The sequence below is a fragment of the Ammodytes marinus genome (assembly GCF_949987685.1).
Source record: "Ammodytes marinus genome assembly, chromosome: 23".
Lineage (NCBI taxonomy): Eukaryota > Metazoa > Chordata > Actinopteri > Uranoscopiformes > Ammodytidae > Ammodytes > Ammodytes marinus.
The window spans coordinates 3,174,182-3,195,620 of record NC_137227.1 but is presented as its reverse complement, the minus strand read 5'-3'; the positions used below and the strand labels follow the sequence as shown (position 1 = coordinate 3,195,620).

The window sequence follows — 21,439 nt, the reverse complement described above, 5'->3', positions numbered from 1 at the left end:
CTTTGTGTTTCTTAAACTAGTGAAAAGTTATGCATAAGGGCTGTAATTCCACTCACAAAATGTGAAGGTAAAGGGTGAAATATGGCAGTAGTGCATTGGCATCATGCACACTAGAAGAAACTCTTGACACACACAGCAGACATTGTTTTTCTTCATATTCCGGTTGTTGATTGGGAACAATATTCAAACTGAAACACTGTCCATCATAACTTGTTTACAGGTCTTATGGAAAGATAAATAGTCGCGATGCATCGTTAATACATCCGCTTAGAGACGACCTGAATCCTCTTCAACAAAACGTTCTGTTTGGCTCCGTTCAAATAAAGTATTCAATTTTTCTTTTTCCCTTTTGGCATGGGAGAGGGGACCGTTAATTATGCTTTTGTTTTTCGCACAAACAGAAATTACTCAACCAAACGTAAGAGCTCTCGATTAACAAAGGCAGGCAGCAATTCCATTTTGTGCCAACTCTATGACGGCATCTGTTCTATTTGTCTTCTTTCCCTCTCTCGCTCTCTCTCGCTAATGTTTCACCACTTTCGCCCACACCGTTGTTCAAATTCCTTGCTCTACTTACAAGGTACACTTTGCGCAGTGGTAAACAAACAGAAAAAAGGTGTTCTTGTACAAGCTAGCAGCTAATGATTGACTGGCTCCTACATCTGAGACCACCCTTTGCGTTATCAGCTACCTGCAGCATGGTTAAACTATCTCAAACCAGGACTCGGACAGAGGTGCTTTACTAAACACTCCATCCGTCATTCTACCCCATATCCTTTAGCAGTGTTGAAACCGGACCATTGTCCAGGGCATTTTAATACTGTGTCTATAGCTTGTATCTTGTATTTGCTATTTTTCAATACATTGATGTAAATACCTATAGCTCTAATAGTACACATACCTGATACAAACAATTGCACACATTCCATCAGCAAATGGATGTCTCAGCATTGCCTTGGGTATAACACCTGGAATAGTTAAGTTGAATTGACGACCATTCGCATTAAGTGTTGAGAGTATAATTCACGAGTGGTGGAAGGTATAGCTCTTGATTCAGAAGGCAACAATTCCAAAAAAAAGCATGATGAGTATGAAAGTGCAAGTGCATCTTTGAGCGAAAATAAATAAATAAGAAATGACATATTGAGAAGTCTTAACTTCCCCTAAATGTCTTAAGATAATCCAAAGTCTGTATTTACCTCATTGATATGTCCCAGTGTTGTTTGGCACACATATTGTCCAGTCTGAATACGATTAGAGCTTCTTTTGAGTCCGAATTTGAGAATAAGCCTCCTGGCACATGCAGAAGGTAGATTACTGCTTAACTAATCCAATAATGGAACAACAAATTGCTCAGCACTTCTTTCTAATAAAGCACCCATTGGGGGGTTGGGGCCAATTCCCGGGTAGTTTTCCTAAGGGTTCACAAGCTAGTGAACTCTGAGTCAACCTTCAAATTGTTTTAAACCATGATATGTATCGGAACTGATATGGTTTTTATGATTGCACAGACTCAATCGCAGACTCCTCAAATGTGAGCTCAAATGGGAAATCAAGTCCCAATTATATGCCGCAGGCCACAGTTCTTTATATGCCAGAGCCTTAGATGAACTGATATGAGGAAATGTTAAGTGGCAAAGGCATGGCTGCTTCCCAGTTCAGGTTTACTAAATGCGTCTGTGCAGGACTTGCAGATCAGAACAAATCCTTTTTGTATATAGCAGAGCAGCTGGAGAGTGTTCACGTTTGCTATGAAAGCTCATGATTCAATCTTCATGCTGATGGGCTGGTTAACTTGGAGAGTCCATCTAACTGTTTGTGTTTGCATGTGAATATAGTAGCCTATCTGTCAATACCCCATGAGAAAAGTCAGTCATTTTCAGCAATTTCCATAGATATGAGGGGCGGCTGATTTGAGGTAAAATGTCCAAAAAGAAAACCCATCTCCATTTATAGTAGTTTACCCTTTAAATTAAAATGCCAACTACGAACGCTAGGCCGCTCAGAAAACTGAAAAGTTAGTCACACATTTTCTTTGCTGCATTTTTTACAGCGAATAATTAGGTGCTACATACATCAGCCAGCAGCAAGCAAGAGCTGGGCTGATGAAAGTATGCCTTGGTTGACGTTCATTAGTTGATTTCCACAGGTATAGAGCATCCTAATGAATATAACTGCGGATGTGCGACAGTTGGCTCAAAAAGCTAATTCCAATTTTCCGTAATAGAGTTTGAAGAGGAACAGGCCCACTCCAACACAAAGTGGCATTAAGTCTCACTAGCTTTGTACCTCTAAAAAGGTAGTTCGGTAATTTGCTGAACAAATACAGTCTCTTTGAGCAAATTTGCTAACAACCCCAGGGCAGACAACGAGGGACCATCTAGTATCCACTAAAATTGTATTTTACTGCACGCTGCCTAAAGGAGGACAATAGTAATGGATTTGAAATACTACCCAAGCGTGTTCTCCAAAACTACTGTGAAACCAAATATTGGAGGAGGAAGGTGAAGGCATAGAAAGCCTCTCTTAACCCAGAGGTTCACGGCACCCTGTCACGTTGAAAAATAGCATCCTCTCCCTCTTTGCCCTGCACTGATTGTTTCATCCATAAATCCCCTTTGAGATTGTATAATTAATTGAACGCTGCCTATTTGTCATTAAAAAGCCGTCGCCTAATGCCTGAGATTATGAGGAAAGCCTTGTAGATTCCGTCTATTAATCATCAGGCTTTTTTTCCCCACCCCAGGAAAACCTTCACAGATGAACAATTCGAGCCACACTGAATGACATTGGAGAACTAGTTCTGCAACTCGACATACTGTTGTGATGGTACATCATTTGAGAGCATTTTGTCATTTATGACGCCATGAGGGGAGATACATCTAACTGGGGTTTTATGCACAAAGGTTTTCAGAAAGGTGGAGGACAAGAGAAAGGGAGACACACTCGGGACCGATAACAAAGTTGAAAAAAACCCACGAAAAAGTGCATTTTGCATCATAGGTTTTGGAAGCTTACTGTATGTGTAGGGAGCTCCGTAAATTGGATTTGGTTTGAATTTCATAGAAAGTGTTGGGGAAAAAAGGAATCCAGGTTAGAAATGGTTGGAGTTATGCTTTAAAAGGACCCTGCCTAATGTTCCTCCAAGCCCCCACCATCCCCCCTATAGACATTCTTTATGGCCATCGCTGCTGGGCCAGATTGGATCAGCCAAGCAGAGGGGCACGCAACGGAGATGTACGCCACTTCTAGCAAAGGCGCCGCGGCTCTCCCTAGGTCCTGTGTCATTCATAAACATGACGGATTAGCTGTGATATTCCACCCATTTACAACATAAGCAGAATGGACTGGAAGGAAGAGTATGAAAGCGGAGAGAGTGAGTGTCGGATGCCCCCTTAGGGGTAGCACTGAAATGGATGGGTAAAGAGAGGGAGATGAAAAGGGGAGATGGAGCAGGAAGGGCGGAAAAGGGGGCCTTTCTCTAACAGGCCTGACTGGGCAGGCAGCAAGGCAGGCACACAGCTCCATTTACGCTCAGATGCCCCGCACTCTACTTGCTTAACGGTATAGACACGCCAGCTTCAGCCAGGTGTACTGTTCTGAGTAGAGATCACCTGAGGGGGAAGGTGGATAGGTAGAAAGAGACGTTTGAAGGCATCCTCTACAATCACTGTCTTTCTCTCATGCTGCCGTCGGCCATGGTTACCTGCACAGCATTTTCTGATTAACGTCCATATTATGGCGAAGACAATACTCCAAATAAGGTGTTTGCATGCGCAGTGGCTACGGGAATATTCCTGTTTACTTACTTGTCAAACAGCATAAACCAGCCACGTTTACAAGCAGGAGCAGATGATGTGAGATGTTAGCGAGTTATTTTACGTCAATAACTTTTGTCACATCCCATTAACAGTCTTCATGCCATTATCGTTATCTCGCATTGTTTTTCTAAGCCCACAATGACACCTCTTCTCTTAAAGCTCCCATATTATACACTTTTCGGTTCTATTATACTCCATATTATATGGTCTTAGTGGTCACTAATACGTTTTTCTTTAATCGTTTGCTGAAAAAAACTTTCAGATAATTTATTGTACTATGCTGAAGTTCAGCTAATCTCACAATGGCCTATTTTTTAAAAAGAGCTGCAGCTCCCCTCGTAAATATACAATCTTTGCGCTGCCCCCGCCCCCTGTCCGGAAGCGAAGCCAGATACGCCTCGCCCTCTGTCTGTCAGGGCCGTGGACCAATAAGAAATAGGGGTGTGGGCTGCACAGTGGAAGCTTCTGGCTTTCCAGTTTGTGAGGTCAGAAAAGGGGAAAATTCTGACTGGAGTATATTGGGTGGGGGAGGGGTGGTGGTTTCAGAAAGGGGGATTGTGAGAAAAGGAGAGTGTTATTTTTTAAAATATTTTGGCAGTCTCTAGGCACACTGTGGACCCATGGATATGTTAGAACACATTTAAAAAGTGCATTTAGCATAATATGTGACCTTTAAGGAGGTTTACATATGAATGTCTTATTCGGAATATGATCTTAACCGGGTTAAAATCGGACTATTGCTGATCATGTAAATGTGGTACTTGCCTTTTTTTGCATTTGTGTAACGCGCAGGCTTAAAACTGCCTGGATCCAGTCGCGGCTCATCCACTTTTAAAAGATGCTCCATGCTAAAGACTCTCCCTCTATGTGTCTTTGTCTGTATCCCGCCTTCTTTGCCGTCTGTCCCTCTCCCCGCCCTCTCCGGGGATTTCACTTTGCATATTCCATTTGCTGGTTGTTACCTTGAGCAATGATTCCATTTACTTCAGAAAACAGAGAAGCCATTTGTTTAGAGTTGGGGAAAGAAAGAAGGAAAAAAAAGTCCTCTTATCCGCCATCAGCATTATTATTATTAGCAATATTCAAAGGAGAAGGGAGAAAACAAATTGACAATGCTTGGAGCTATTTTCCAAACACAGAGCTTAAAATGGATGTCACTTATTCTCCCATAACTCCATGAAAGGCATCTTCGGAAGCTGCTTTTTTCTTTCTTAGTCCATCAACCCTCATTTGATCCTCTTAAGTGCATTAGGCCTTCACAAATAAAGAAGAGGTGGCAAGGAATATATGTATATATATATATATATATATATATATATATATATATATATATATATATATATATATATATATATATGTATATTTATATATACAACCACACATTACCTTCTCCCTTTAGAGAGACACCTCCATTCTCATCGCCGCATGCTCACTTTGAAGCATACTTCCAAACATCTGTTCTGTGTTTTTTATATGTTAGGCTTATTCATTGTACATAATCCATTTACCGCCCACGTGGGGATGACTGTTTAATGCTTGGTGTTTCAAAGTTTTTATAATATGTTTGCGTGTCAACATATTATCATCAAATTCAAATACAATGTAATTATTGAGGTTGGTCCTTTAATCTATATTTTCAAGGGGAAGATGCTAAAGGCTATGGCTAGTAGCCGATTGGCCAGCTGGAGCTCAGGAAAGCAGCAAGAGACCAGGTGAGACTTTGTACTGGCCAGGGACAAAAGACAGAAGGCAAACCTGCGAGACACTGAGTCGCTTCATTAACCTTCATGTACTTTACATTCAGAAGCAGGTGGGTCACTGTGATCAAATGGTTGTTCTCAATAGCATGGCTCAGATTACCAGGTGGTTTATTGTTTGTGTATTTATAAGAAGTCTGTGCGTAATAAGAAACATGTTGAATGTACATTTAAGTGTGTATAAGACTAAACCTTGTGTGTTGGGCGTCTACTATGCAACCATTTTCAAGGGCCATTATCTAAAAACATTTTTGAACAAAAAAATCTCATCGTAAAAGCACTTGAAAAAAGGCTGTATCCAAAATCTGTTTTGAAAAATCTTTAGACACTAATAGTTTGTAAAAATTATTAAACAATTTTAACTTTGGCTTCATCCAAGATGTAATTTTTCGATTTTTAAAACATATTTAGTTAAATAATGACAAACTGGCATATTTATTTGTTTGTTCTGAAACAGATTGAAATAATATATTTTTTAACATTGTTAATGTTAGTAACCACAATGATATTTATAAGTTAAAACATTGACCCTATTCACCTGCAGTGTCTCGCCTTAAGACTGAATGGGACTGCTCCTGTGTGTATGCAGAGCTGTTTATAACTTCACTAGCAAGAAGGCATTCCATCAGCTATCAAAATGCCTTCGCAAAATCCTCTGAGCTTTAATCACTTTTCCACATTTTGAGCATGACGGCGCCAGCTATATCTTTATGTCACACCCAGGGTACTCACACATTTGAACATGGTATCACCACACTCAGACAAGATGGGTGCCTATGAAAATATGTCTGAGTAAACCCACTTCATACAAGTTCACCTTCTCCTGAGAAAGGGAAAAAAAAACCTAGAACCAGCTATTTCAATTATTGATAGCACTAAAAGCTTGCTGCGTGAAGATTATTCATGCTTGCTAACATTCTGCAGAGAAGGACCTCTTTGCCCTAATGCAAAAACGGGTTATATGAGGATTTTCAGACAGACATTCTCCCCTAAAAGTGAATGTGGTAAGACAATGCAATGGGCGTGACAGCAGGGGTTTTCAAAGCTGATGAAACTCGCGATGAGAATATGCAATGTTTTGTCACCCCCTATTCCCCTCAAATATCTCATTAGTCACTGCACTCATCTGTGCTGTACTCAACGTAATAATGTATAGACAACCAATTACAATCCCACCACAAAAAAATCCATTCTAACCACATCACTTTCTCTTAGTCCAAAGTTGTTTGGTTTGTAATCAGTGAGCAGCCTTACGCGGCTCGAAGGAAAGTTTCTCAAGATCATTAGACGCATTAAGGACGACCCCGCGGTGCCCAATTAATCTAGTAAAGAAATGACTTGTGAGTGCGGCTAGGATCAAAGCTGCTAACATTAGCACCCCTCGAACTACCTGGCTCACACTCACACACACTCCTCGCTTTTTATGACCTTGTGTCCTCCTCCAATCAAGGCGATGGGATAGTGAAGCTAAAGTAAGATACAAATGTGTAATCTAAAGATTGGTATGGATATTTATTGTTGAAGGATGAATGTTAGCATCAACACCACTGCTATGGCTGCCTATGCTTGTTTAGCCAGAGTTACAATTTGTATGTCATGTGTACAGGCGTACATGTCTTAAAAAATGCATGTTTGGCATGTTTTTAAGAATATGAAATGTATGTATGAACACATCCCTCTGTAATAACCATCTGAATAGTGCTCAGAAATATTATGGAACGTTAAATTGATGTAAGTGCTTTAGAAGTTGAGATTTTTGGTTCGGAGTATTGACATTTTTTTGTTGAGATAATGGTGGTTAAAGATGGTTGTATAGGAGAAATATACAAACCCAAACAGACAAGGTTTAGCTAAAATAAACACTAATGTACATTTTGGACCTTGAAAGTAGCGGCATCTAAGGCCAGTGAGAGGGGTCTGAACCAATACGTGTTAATTCAGGAGGGCTGTGTTTACTTTTTGTTAAAAGCAATACAGAACCACTATACATGTGCAGAGTTATCTATCATGTTCACAGTGCAGTCCAAGTGCCTTTGTGGCTCCAGCAGATGTTGGCTAACACGCTTATGCACACCATAAAGTCTAACATCCATCTTGTTGGCAGTGGGTTTTGTCTTAAATCATTCTGCGTACTATCCAGATACCGATTGGGTCCGACGATTAACCATGCAAAAAATAAATAAAATAAAGAATGGTGTGTGGATTTTTTTGAAATCATGTCAGTTTCGGAGACAAATGAGCTGCAAATAACAAATGAATGACCTATTATTCACATAGAAAACCTACTAAATAGCACATAGGGCGCATACAAAACATGTTTAGAGTGTTGAGACTCATGCTGTTCCAAGAAGTTTAGAACATCTTTGTTTTATATTCAACAAAACAGTTGAACGATATTGCAGTGAGTCCATGTGTTTCTATGGCAATATATTTGGACTAAAAATGTATATTTCTAACAAAGTTAGAGTTCTATGTGGTGGGTCATGTCCTGCCATCATAGGGTATTTGCTATCCTGTAACCCTAGCACAGTCATTTTTACAATGGTCACCTCACTAGCTCAATCCCCGGTGCATCCCTTGCTCCGACAGTCTGAGACAGCTGACACTAGCGTTTTATCAGCGATTTGACAGTGCACGCCATCTTTTGTTCATATCTCACTATTTCCCTCGTTAGAAAAAAAGGCCTTAGAGTTAAGAAAACAGACCAAGAGCTCACAGATGAATAACAAAGGTTTATGAATGAGCGTTAAGGTACTTTTTAAAATATTCCTATCATTCACCCCTCATAATTTCTATTCGTTCTTGAATTCAGGCAGGTCAACATAGTATACTTATTGATGTAAGTGAACTAGATTTGGAATATAAGAGCTTTTTGCGTCTTCAGTAGCGACCATTTTTACTCGCGACAACGACAAGGAGCCGAGTGCATACATTGTCTATGAATAATCACTGATCATGTAGCACTCCTTTCATCGTGCAGGGGGGGAAGATCCATCTCGGCGACACGGCCGTCGACTGCGCCATTGCACCATTCCAAACAAATGGAAATGATGCATTCTGTTTTTTTTCCGTCACAGTAGAACGGCTTCCCATTTTCCGCTTCCACTGTCAAGTTGGGCACAGCTGCATAAGTTTCATACTTGTGTGTGTGTGTGTGTGTGTGTGTGGGGGGGGGGGGGGCACGGGGAACGGCTGCATAATGGGAGTATGAGGATGCAATATAAATCCTTAATCATGCCTGAATCATGAACTGCAGCACTCAAATCCACACACAACATTCTCTCCCAGAGCGAATGCTATAAACCAGCAGCAGTATTCCTTTGTTACTTTTGATCAAAACCATACCAAAATAAATCCAACTGTACTAACATTGTGTACACTGCGATACTTCATAATCTTACCAAGTATATTGTTCTAATTTATCGTCAGACTATCTCTTATAACTACACGTTGATACACATATTGTAGAAGCCTATTCACAAATGAGATCCAATACCAGTGCACGACTGAAAAATCCCACACCATCCATGACACCCAGAATATGCCGTTTCCTCGGTTCCTCATTCCCCTCCCTGTCATTCTCAATTACGAAGCAAATCGAGACGGCCTTAATTCAAAGACACCAGTCGCATATGAGCCGGGTCATCTCATACAGTAGTTAATCAGAACAGAAGTGGCGAAGAGAAAAAAAAAAGAGAAAAAGTCCACCAAGAATATTTGCACCTCACGTCGTAGGCCTGGCCATATTTGACTGGGAACATCATTACGTTTCAGGGTTTTTTCCGCCTATCATGCAAATCGCTCATCTAAGCCCTGGAAGTGCATTACTAAATAGCTCTTCCCCCGTCAAGTTTCAAGGGCCTTGGGGGACTTACTAATATGCCCCCAGTATATGGATTGGGATTTGTCACCTCGAATCCCCTCTCTCATAGAATGGCAATTACATCAATGTGCTTTTCGATTCATGGCGTTAAGGCATCATGTACCCCCTATGGCGAGGCTCCCACAACAGATGCTTTGCTAGTCGTTTCCACACACCATTGGAGCCCAAATGTACTAAACCAACAGTCACTTGATATGTATTAGGCCTGGTGTAGTATCCCTTATCTTTGTTTTGCTTGTTTTATATATCTCTACAATCCTGCTTCACACACTTGTACACTTGTTTAGTATTTACTTGCCTAGAAATAACTTTGTTGGTAATGTTGACAAAGGAAGTGGACTTAAAAAAATGTGCCGTCGCATTTTTTAAAAACTGCATTTCCTGTCATGTGGAATAAGCTTGGTTGTATTTATTGTATTATAAGGAGTCATTTTAGAAAAGGAGGAAGCTTTTTAGTGTCATAAATAATGCATCCTTGACGTAGCCTTGTTTTACTTTGTGTTAAGTCAGGTTGCTTGTAGAGTCAGTGCCCTCACAATGCAGTGTCAGCTCGTGCCTTACATTTAGTCTTTGAATAAGGGAGGAACCGGGTTGGCCTCTATTGTACATTGAAGTTATAACCGATGAGGAAAAAGAATCAAATGATATAGGGTAGAGCTAGAGTTAATCTTATTATTGTAATCTTCTGATATCCTTGTTTGTGGCACTGTGGCGTCCGTTTCCATTCAAATTTGATTTCCATCTTACTTCCCTTTCCTTTTGTCTGCCAAGTTTTGGACTGCTATCACCGCTCATAATGATTATTATTCAGTTTCTCTGATTCATAATTTGAGTTTTTTTTTTAAAGGCAGCGCTTCCAGTGTGCATAACAATACGTTTCCCTGGCAAGCCTCAGATGTCCAGCAAATCCAAATGCTCCAAACTAGGCACAGGTTCCATCCCCTGTTGTGTCATAGCAACCGGTTGACAGAGGGTTGTAAAATGGATATATATGTATATATAAAATCTGGTGGATTATTCCCTAAGTCATCCTCAGTGGCAATATTCTGGGTTTATGTGTGTCCACGAAAAAGGCACTGTGAGGACAGGGAGCACACCTTTTTTATTTGCAGCCAGAGCCGAGAGTAGAAAAATAAATACTTTTTTCTTTATTTATTTTTTGTTCAGTGATAGGCCTCTACTCACCTTCAATACAGTGATGGGGAAGGAGAGCAAAATGGAAATAGTAATAAACATGCTAATGCTAGGCCAAGGAGCCGGGGAGAGCGGCTTCTAGACACATCTCGAGGCTATATTGGTGTGTGTGTGTGTGTGTGTGTGTGTGTGTGTGTGTGTGTGTGTGTGTGTGTGTGTGTGCAAAGGGAAAAAACACAGATAGAGTAGAAGCCAACAGTACATATACACAATATTGAGTGTGAAAAGACGCATACACACACAGACACACACACACACACACGCAAACACACACATTCCCTCACTCTAGAGTAAACAGGAGAGAGCTGCATGTGAATGTGCCACCTTTTTCTTTCAATCGGGCTCTGGAGACAGCGCACTGGGCCTTTTGTTGGCTCATTGGTGAGATAAGACGCGCAGGGGCGTGTGTGTGTGTGTGTGTGTGTGTGTGTGTGTGTGTGTGTGTGTGTGAGGGGCTTCAGAGACTCACAGAGCCAGCTTTCTTTTCTATAGGATGGAAGCAAACCCTCTCAATAGGAACTCATTTTGTCTATGTTGTGTAATTGTGGCACATAATGGAGCGCACCTCATTCACGCAGCCCAAGGCTTTTTTTTCTCCATTCATAGCCAAACAAGTCATGTTTTAGAGAGATATTACGCAGTTCCCTTTTGAGCTGCAGGCCACCACATATTTGCCTTTGAACGGAATTGTGCGCGTCATCAAGATAATAAAAAAAAAATATTGCTCAGCGCTTATTATAAAAAGATGAACCGTCAACCAATTTGATATTTGTCATCTTGACTTCATTTTTTTCAAAGCTTGGCTGGAAGGTAAACAAAGTGGCTGACCTTTCCCCGCCTGCTTTCGTTACTCATGTTTGTGTCAAGGAGTGCTGGCTTTTTACACAGCCAGGGACCACTGAACTATATAGGCATTGAGATAACTGGCCACTTCAATATTACTATGAAGAATATTATGTCTGTTAATCACATGGACTTACTATATAATTTCTGCATGACCAAAGGGAACATCAAAGCTGAAGTGCAGCGATGAAAAATAACTGATTTGGAAAATCACTGCTAAGTTTTTTTTACCAGTATAAAACCGCAGGCTAGGAAATGGATGGCTATTTGCATAATTTAACTGGCATCTTAATTATTGTGTCAAGGAAAAAAGGGTATGCAAATGGCTAAGGAACAGAAACGTACAATGGCTAAGTGGCTAATGGACTAAATCGTATCAAGTTAGAATAGGCAATGTTAGTGTAGAGTCTCTAATTGGGTTTGATTAGGCAAAGCGACAGTGAGAAACAATGCAAAGAGAACAGGACTGGACAGACAATAGTAAGTAAATGCAAGCTTACCTGAGTTGGAAAGGGCACGCTAGCAGTGTGTGTGTGTGTGTGTGTGTGTGTGTGTGTGTGTGTGTGTGTGTGTGTGTGTGTGTGTGTGTGTGTGTGATTGTGTGTGTGTATGTATGTGTGTGTGTGTGTGTGTGATTGTGTGTGCACCTACCACGTAAAACAGTGAGTCTGGTGGTAGCGCTCATCTCTCCAACACTGTTGGAGGCGACGCATTCGTATATGGCTTCGTCTCTTGGTGTGCGTAACGGCTGAATTCTTAGCACGGATCCAGAGCCGTCGTCGAACTCTATCACCTGCAGCGGCGAGAGACACGGATATGTTACAGGAGAAGATTGTTTTGTTACGTTCACACATCGGGCGAAGGACCCTCCCTTCCACACTGAAACAAGACAACCAGACTGTTTGACTGAGGACGTTTTGGCTAAACAACACTGATGGTGACTGACACACATGTGCTTCCTATGACAGTGAAAAAAGCTGCTGCCTATAAGTGATTTTGTGTGCATTTTAGAATTTTTGAATCGTGTGGTTGCATTTACCAAAAAGTAACTTAAAGTCCTAGAATGCGTAAAGGTAATATGGGTATTAAGATGATTTATAAAATAAAAAAAACTATATATATATCCAATGGTGATGTGTTCAGATACGCTGTCTTACACAGTAAATGCACTTGATCTGATGCATAGCTTAACCTAATTGTTCAAATAATCGATGCAGCTGACTAACTTTAAGAATGGGGAAGATTATCTAGGATAACGTTTTTTTTTTTTTTGCTTGGGTATCAGGTTGGGGGTCGGGGTGTAAAAATTTCAATCTGAATGTGTCCCACTCTTAAAGTTAACATTCTATCCATTTGGAAAAGAAAATGCAACACACTGGATTGTGTCAATGGGACAGATACAAGCACAGACAGTTAAACGTGGCTTGATTCACGGACAGCTGTACCATGAGGTGAGGTAGTGGTACGAAAGACAGGACCGAGTGTATTGGGACGAACGACACATAAAAATGCTCACAAACAGGTGTTTGTTGTAGCTTATTCAGCTATTTTTTTGGCATGCTACATGTTGTATACTCACTGATTTTTAGAAAGCCTTGTGTAATAACTCTATCTTTTATAGAGCATAGGGGTACAATTGTAATAAAAAGAATGGCCTGAGACATTCGCTTCACACACACGCACACGCGCGCACTCACACACAAACACTCACAGAGGCCTATACCGACATTTTTTAAATCTGTGCACGTTGTTAGTTAACAATACACTTCAACATTTCATTGGCCAAGCAGTAGCGGTGTTGTTGGCGCTCAAGCTGACAGCAGGTGATGGTAATAAATAAAAAGCCTTCTTTCTTAGTCAAAGCCGAACAGTGAATTACTTAGGGAATGGGTTTTTTGTTAGAAGATGAGGAGGCAAAGCATGAATGAAGAAGCAGGGAATGGTAGCATGTAGGAAGCCCTGTGAGGAAACTAGGCAGTGAGTGAAAAGTAGTAGGGATGCACCAAAGTGAGAATTCTTCGCCCAAACGGAAACATAATTAAATAGCCCAAAATTGGCCCAAATACTGAAATGACGAATTTGGTTTCTTCGAACATTTTCATTGACTTTTCTATTTCTTGACCATTGCATACATTAAACAGTCAAAATGTGCTTTTTAGTTTTTGGTCTTGCTTTTCAATGAAAAATAAAATGACCATTGTATTCAACATTACAGCAGACATTCATTTTACCAATAAAGAACAATATAACTAAGAATAACTAAATTAGTCAAATAAAATATTTTTTAATTCTACCATTGTTTGGTTCCTCAAAATTTTGTTGCATCCCTAGACAATACTGTTAGCAAATGAGAACAACATGCGATGCAAACGCAACGAACTCTGATAAGATTTCTGTGGTTATGAGGCGCATAGGAGAGACAGAAAGAGGTCTTCCTATTGTTCCTAAAGCCATTGCCGCTGTGCAGTAGCAAGCAAACATGGCATCTAGAGCAGAGGGGGAAAAAAAAAAAGAAAGTGACACCATGATAGTCCCGAGGACTGACAGAAATTAATAGAAATCTTATCAGTGTTCTGCGATGATGTGTTATTTCTCATGGGTATTGCAGATTAAAAGCTGACCAGAAATCAAAGCACCAGCCAGAATGAGGGAGGATAGGACATGCATTTAGATAAAAAATGCCACAAAGCAAAAGGATATTTTCAAAGTGAAAGCGATTTCACTATGCATAACAAGATGGGCAAATGTGGTGCGACGCTAATGTAGGTATCTGGGTTATTTCTTCTTTCGTCTTTCTATCCAATTGCTCTTGTCTTTAGTTTTAATTACAAATCTGTCCCCAGATCTGTTGTATACTTGCTCATTAAAAAAATGTGTGTGAAAAGCCTGGCCGACGTTGGTTATTAAGGGCCCGCTGCTTATGCGTGGTGGCAAGTCAGTCAGGGAAAAAGCAAGTGAGCTGTGCTGAGCGCGATGAGATTATGTGCGTGCGGAGCCAAAAAAAGCCGTGCTGAAGCATTCCAATTTGTCGAGCATTTTACATCAGAACAATAGACCTAATACCTCAAATCTCTGGTTGCTGACTTTCTTCCCCTTCTTGTTCCACACGATCTTGGGCCGAGGGTCGCCCGTGGCTTGGCATATGAAGGAGGCCACCCCTCCTTGCACGCCTGTTTGGTCATTGGGGGTTCTTAAAAACTTTGGTGGTGCTGGAAAAAGAGAGACACAAAGAAGATAACACAACATAGTTAGTGAGCATGCTAAGCCTTTCAGACACACAGCGCAATAAATCTCTCGTTATCAAAGCTGCCCGCACTAGAAAAAGTAACACAGTTGCAGATTTTGAGTGTGGCTGTTTAAAGAGGATTGTCTTTGGAGGGCAAGACAAGAGATTGTACAGATTTGTTTTTTTGTTGTTGGTGGAAGTGGAAACAGATGATCAGTGGTGTTGATCAGTTAAAAGTCAAGAGGTCTTGAAAGCACATTGTACAAAGCATTTCATCTTGACCATGGAAGTATTTCTACATACAGTATACTCCGACATCTCCTCTGAAGGATAACTGACAGCGACTTTTTAGGTGAAGAATCTTTGGATGAAAAGTAACTTTTATTGTGCAGAAGTAAAAGGGGCTTAAGACCAATCCCTGGAGAAAAGTACTTAAAACATACTTGGGCATTGTAATTCATTCTGAAATGTGGCAAGGAATACTGGCTGGATGCGAGTAGCAAGTGTGTCTAGGGTGAAAACTTCTGTAAGAAATATTGCCAACACACTGACAATAAAACGTGTTATTGTCATCGCTATTTGATACTCTCATAATAACTAATCCAATTTCATATACTGCAAAATCATTGTACTCTGTAAATAAGGTGTTTTACATAACACATTTTAAATGCCACTACATTTTGCAAAATTATTAAAGGCCTTCAGTTAAGATCACTTTGCACTTGAATATCATTTCTGTAAAAGCTGTAGTACTTTATGTAGGCATTCCACATACAACGTATCCATCTTAACCAGCTGTTATCCATCATGCATGCTGTTCCACTAGATATAAATCTTGTGGCCTTTCAATGTTTCTCATAACATGGGCTAACATTTTCCAACTGTTGCAAAGAAACAGAAGCTTGTCTATCACTAGTCTCCAGCAAAAAAACGCAAATTGAACCAGCGCTTTGTGCCCCCGCGCAAATGAGACACGCACCTGATAAGGTCCTCGCCACACTTTGGTAACGGCTATGTGAGCAATCCGTTGCTCCTAATTGGTCCCCTCAATTCAACACAACAAGTCAAGTGTGAAGCCAATGAGGAAGAAAAAATGCTAAAAATGCCGGAGAGTGGAGGTGAGAGAATAGCAGAGTGGAACAGTGTTTGCTTTGTGTGTAGAGCATGGCATGAGCGTTCCCATCCACTGCAGTGGTTTCCGCAACACTTTGTGCAATATCACTTGTTCAGGAAGTGATGCAAAACCCTGTTCCGTAAGTAGAATTTTACAGAATTTTACTATGTATCTAAGTCAAAGCACTCCTTGATAACATTCAGTCTTTGTCAGCTTTTATAACATCCAATTACATTGAATTCCAACGTGTGTATTCCGTTTCCCCCTGTTTCCCCCCCCCCCCCCCCTTCCAGGACAATCAGTTCCTGTCTCTATTTCAACCACGCATAACAAAAATCAAACACATGAAAGTGATAAGTAATCAAAGGAACCCGTCTCTCGCTGATGAGATTTTGATTGCGAGACTTACATCCCAGCTTTATCGAGATGATCAATGGGGGGGGGGATTTCAATAGGCATAATGTCATAGTGCTAAGTCAGACCCCCTTATTTATTTATTTTTGTATGAAGCTTGAGTGGCAGCTTTAGTGGGGAGGTGTTACTCCATCTGTCCCCCTGTGGAGCAACTGTTTGCCTTTTATCAATCACTCCAGCAGGCCATTAGGGGCCACACAGCTGCGCTAATGCCAACCATCTGAAACACCTAATCTGTGTGTGTGTGTGTGTGTGTGTTTTGTTGTGTGTGAGAGAGAATGTGCGACTGTGCTTTTTCGCGTGCCTGTGCGCAGACATGATTTCCCCTTCCTTAGCCAGCGGCGGCGGTGGCACGGGTAGCGAGGGACAAATTAACCCCACGGGATTTGTGAGGAGGTGACATGAGATGTGTGGTCAGCAATCAGAAAGGAGCGAACAGATAAACAGGCAAACAGCTGGGCTTCCACTGGGCTAAAATGAGTCGGGGATATCACCCGATTGCTTGATGGCATGCACACCTTCTTGTGTGCGCATACACATTATAACCCCCCCCCCCCTGACACACACACGCATACATGCCTAAATAACCAACGATGGACTATCATTTAAAAAGAAAAAAAAAGAAACACAATAAACCAAGAAACACACACACACTCTTCCTCAGAATCTCTTTCTCATTCACCGGCTGACAGATCTGACAGGTAGGCAGCAGAGTTGACACCGTGTAATTTGTACGCAGGCAAAAAGGCACCATTATATCTGCATTTGCGCCTTATCTCAGCGACTTGGCTGGGGTGTGGTGCACACTGCACACTGGCTTCCAGCCAAGAAGGAAGGTGCTGATGGGTAATTGATATGCTATTGGGGCTGTTTTTTTCTCCCCGCTCCGGGGCCATCCATTACGGCTCGGTGCGTCTCCGTGCGCCCGGCTGTGATAGAGTACTAGGACATGTACAGGGAGATCAGTGCTGGAGGTGAGGTGGGAGGGGGGAGAGTCATCGCACAATGGGGAGTGATTGAGGCGTGACATGGAGGTAATGGTGTTTTCACAGACATGGCCGCTGATATCGCCATCATACCCCCATTTTAGGTCTGCCGCTGACAAACATCCATTTTGGTAGACACTCCTCTTATACGGCTTCGGGTAGACACAGGCTGATTGAAACCTGGCTTTTTCTACGAACAATGCCACGACTAACACCTTGACAGCGAAACAAAAAAAAATATATGGTCTGTGATCAGATATTGTGTGCAGACCAGGGCAGGAAATTAGCGGGGACAAGAGCCAAAATGCCCTTAAGAAATTTGAAATCGGCCCCCTCCTTAAGGGGGCACTAGGTTCAGAGGAGGGGATTTGTTTAAATTTGAATCATGAATCAAAACTTCATTATTTTGAGGAACCGGGAACCAAACATAAGACTAGAAAATGTTTCTATATGGGTTTGAACTGTATTGATGAAATTGCAAAGCCAAAGAGTCTGCAATGGACAGCATAATTCCCCAGGGCTTAGCATCAATACTGATTATCCTTTATATCCTTGACACTTAAGTACTCTTTTAAGTGGTATTAAAAAGGTCGTTAAAAAGTTTTAAATTTGATATGGAGAACCCTTAAGGGGAGGAAACAGGGGATTTCCCCACATTTGATAGAATTTCCCTGGAAATGATCCAAAATGCCCCTAGGGGGGAAAAAAAACCCTGGTAAAACAAAGTGAATTTCCTACAGCGGTACAGACTCATGCACCACAAATAAACCTTCCACCAAAAAAAACCTGATTATGCAATGTGATCGTCTTGGAAAATTACAATATCCATTACAAAGCAAAATCCAAAAGAAAGTTATTTTGTGCTATTCTTACGTCTGCAATCATGTCAATGTAAACCCTTTACTGAACTAACAGGGAACATCATTAGGGCATACTACTGTAGAGTATGGCCATTGTTTTATTATAAAATGAATCTCGGGTTCAAAGCACTGCCATCCAGCAAATCTCCCGTTACCTCGGCTGCATGTTGGCATCTCCTTTGAGACGTAACCATGAGCTACATGAATTAATACCATGGCTAAGGCACCTGCTAATCCAGTGCTAAGCTGTCGCCAGCAGACAAATGAGAAGGGAAAGCCTGTCACAAGCTCTAACAGGTTGCTGACATGGGCCTGGGCTTGTTCTCCCTTGAGGTCATGTGCTGTAACCTTGTTCACTTTAGCTTCCACTAGCAAGGAAGAAGCTCCTCAAATACTACCCCTTTTGTGTGTTTCTTGGATCAACAAAAGTTCATTATTCCTTGGCTGAGTGAGGCCTTTACTTTTCTAAAAGCACCCATGTCCACAGGGCTGAGTGGGCAGACTGTAAGTACGTAGGGTATGTATTTTATTAATGGATGAACATCAATTAAAATGGTAAGTCTTCAAAAATGTGGGTTCAAAACATAGAAAATGAAACATATTTCTCTGGCTGCTACCATATCTTTTCCTATCATATATCTGTCTTTGATTCCAGTGATCAATCAATAAGGTCATTTTAGTTGATTATCCTGGATCGCAATCGCTTGAGCAGTCATGCTGCATGTTCCCCTTTTCGTTCTTGAAATGTCAGTTTACTAATATTGTACACTCCCAAAAAAAGTATATATTACTATCAGGGTACACCCAAATCAGTGTCTAATATAATTTGTATCAGAAATATACTGTTTACAGCTGGTAGGTGTGTTTGCAGATCAGATTTGGAAAGGAGAAATTCCCATGCGCACAAATACAGGGATGTTCAAAACAAAGCCAAGGATAGTACACCTACAGCAGGAGATGGAAGACATCATTTGACAAAGGAACGGCTATGCTCAGCCACGCTACACAAAGTTAATACTTGGATGCCGGACAAAGGTTAGGCTATATGAGTGCTTGTCCTAATATAGAACTGCCCAGAAAATATTTCTTTCTTTCTCCCCAATTCACCCCAAAACCAAACAAAACTAAATTGGAATAGGTTTCTTTATTAAAAGCAAATGAAAATTCAATAAACTAAAAATCCTAAATATAAGTAGACAAACACCAAAGTGAATCCTGGAATGATACAGATTTCAATTATTTTAGGAGTGTGTTAGGTTGAATTGGCAGTGAATTCCGCTCTGCAGAGTATTGCCTGAACTTTAACTACCTGTTGCAGGGCCAGAGTAAAACAAATAGAGTGGACTATTTAAGTGAGGACTGGGCTGAGTGACATTATATCTTTTCTATTGTGTGCCAAACTCAGCAGATAGTTAGGTTATCTTGCAGATCTATATTCATTACAAGTTTGTCTGACATATCGGCTAAACTCACAGCAAAAACATTGCATTTTAAATACTGTTCTCAAATAGATGAAATAGTCTAGTTCATTCATAATGGGCCAAAACATTTCAAGTCATCAGGATCCCGCCATAGACTAAAGATTGATCTGCCAAGCAATTTAAGTGCCTGAATCAAAGACATTAATAAACCCACTTTGAGTTGGAACCACTTTTTCGGCACAGACACACCAGTCCAAAAGAGACGGGCCTGGTTTTTCACAATTATACTGACTGACATATTCAATTTAATTTGCATGAAAGGGGCCCATTTCCTTCTAAAGCTTTAACTTGCAGGGTGAGGTGGGGTTGTGGCGGGCGATAATTAATCCTAACACATAGGGTGGCAGTCTGCAAATACCCTGCTCCATTTGGACATACGAGTGGTGGAGAAAGGGGCCATTTAAAGATGCCATTAACTACATTTGACATCTTAAAGCCACCACATTTTAAGTTCTGTGATATTGACAAATTGTCACAATGGCAGCGAATGGTGTGAAATGGGACTGAAAAGGGGCTGGCTAATGTTGGAACAGGGTTAACGTAAGATGTGGCATATGTGCCTTTGATATTTATTACTATGTAATCCGTTAAGGAATTCTGAAAGTCCATTGCAGCAATAGCATTATCGCAGTATACAAATAAAGAAAGGTGCAGAGGGAGGGATGGGTTGGTTGGAAGTTGTGAATGTTGTTGTGAATGCATTGGTTTATAAAGCAACAACTTCTCTCAATAGATTAATTAACTGTCTATACAGTGTTCAAAAGCATCTGACCCCACCTAAAATGTAAACAGACTTTAGTAGTGCAGACACACAAACACCGAGATACACAATGCAACACAAAACAAATGAGAAAGAGAAGGGAAGATAACACACACACACACTCACACACACACTAATCAATAGAACAAACGCAAAGTATAAACCATTTTCTTGGGGCACTACACAGCGCTCTATCTGCAGCGTTATGATAAAAAATGTGTCTTTTGTAACGCGCGGGGGGAAACAAACTCCATATTGTATGTGCCCACAAAGGGTCTAGGCGGAGAGAAAGGGAAAAGGGAACCGGAGCTTAATTAGAACTGTTTGGCTGATTTGCATTGCATGCTCATCGGTAATCTCGCCCTTAAATGAAAACTGAAATTCCTATTGCAATTAGTGATTACTTGAAAAGGGATATGGCCAGGCGAATGATTGTTAATTACTGGATCAGGAATAGTACATTAATTCACTGCAGAGGTTTGTTTTTAATGCAGTGCAGTGATGGGGACCTGCTCTTCCATCAATATTGTGTGGCTTGTCATACATAATGAAGTTCATAATACAAGCCTTTCTCCCACACACTGCCCCCCCCCCCTCCTCCGCTTAAATGTGCTCTCTAAGCAAAATTCATAACAGTCATTATGTAAAACTAATTCAATAGAATATACAAGAATGCAGCTTAATGACACATTAATACAGAAACTGCACATGGATACTATGGGGCTGCAGGTCCATTTCGTGAGAGGGTCAGGGTCTCTTTATTTGGCTCATGAGTCCCCCATGAATAAATTAATGCATATCATCACTTGCAACACTGCTCTCAAAAGGCAGGAAAACCAATGCATGCGTTGCAATGCACAATTCGCCAGTGCATTCTCCTGGACAAATATTCATCCCAGGAACTATCACCATGTTCACACTACTGCCACACTGTTGTGTCTCTCTCTTGTGTTCACACTGAACGCGTTATCTTTGTCACATCGCTTGAACTGCTAGCCCTTTCACCATTGAGTTGACATTGGCTGTGTGTGTGTGTACAGATCCATACATACAGACAGGAAAGTATCTACTTATTGGGGTTTCATATGGTTAAAATATGT

At 41.0% G+C, this 21,439-nt stretch overlaps 1 protein-coding gene across 8 annotated transcripts in view; it reads right to left on the bottom strand.

Moving 5' to 3' along the window:
* The window catches only part of LOC307269254 (receptor-type tyrosine-protein phosphatase delta), a 270,649-nt gene that overhangs the window by 66,917 nt on the left and 182,293 nt on the right, over positions 1–21,439 (bottom strand). For all 8 annotated transcript variants that reach the window (XM_080052141.1, XM_080052145.1, XM_080052143.1 and 5 more), the window contains 2 exons: positions 14,562–14,707; positions 12,150–12,291 (listed from right to left, as the gene is read on the bottom strand). In XM_080052141.1, the coding sequence (XP_079908267.1) occupies positions 12,150–12,291; positions 14,562–14,707 (288 nt within the window). The remainder of the gene's footprint in view (positions 1–12,149; positions 12,292–14,561; positions 14,708–21,439) is intronic.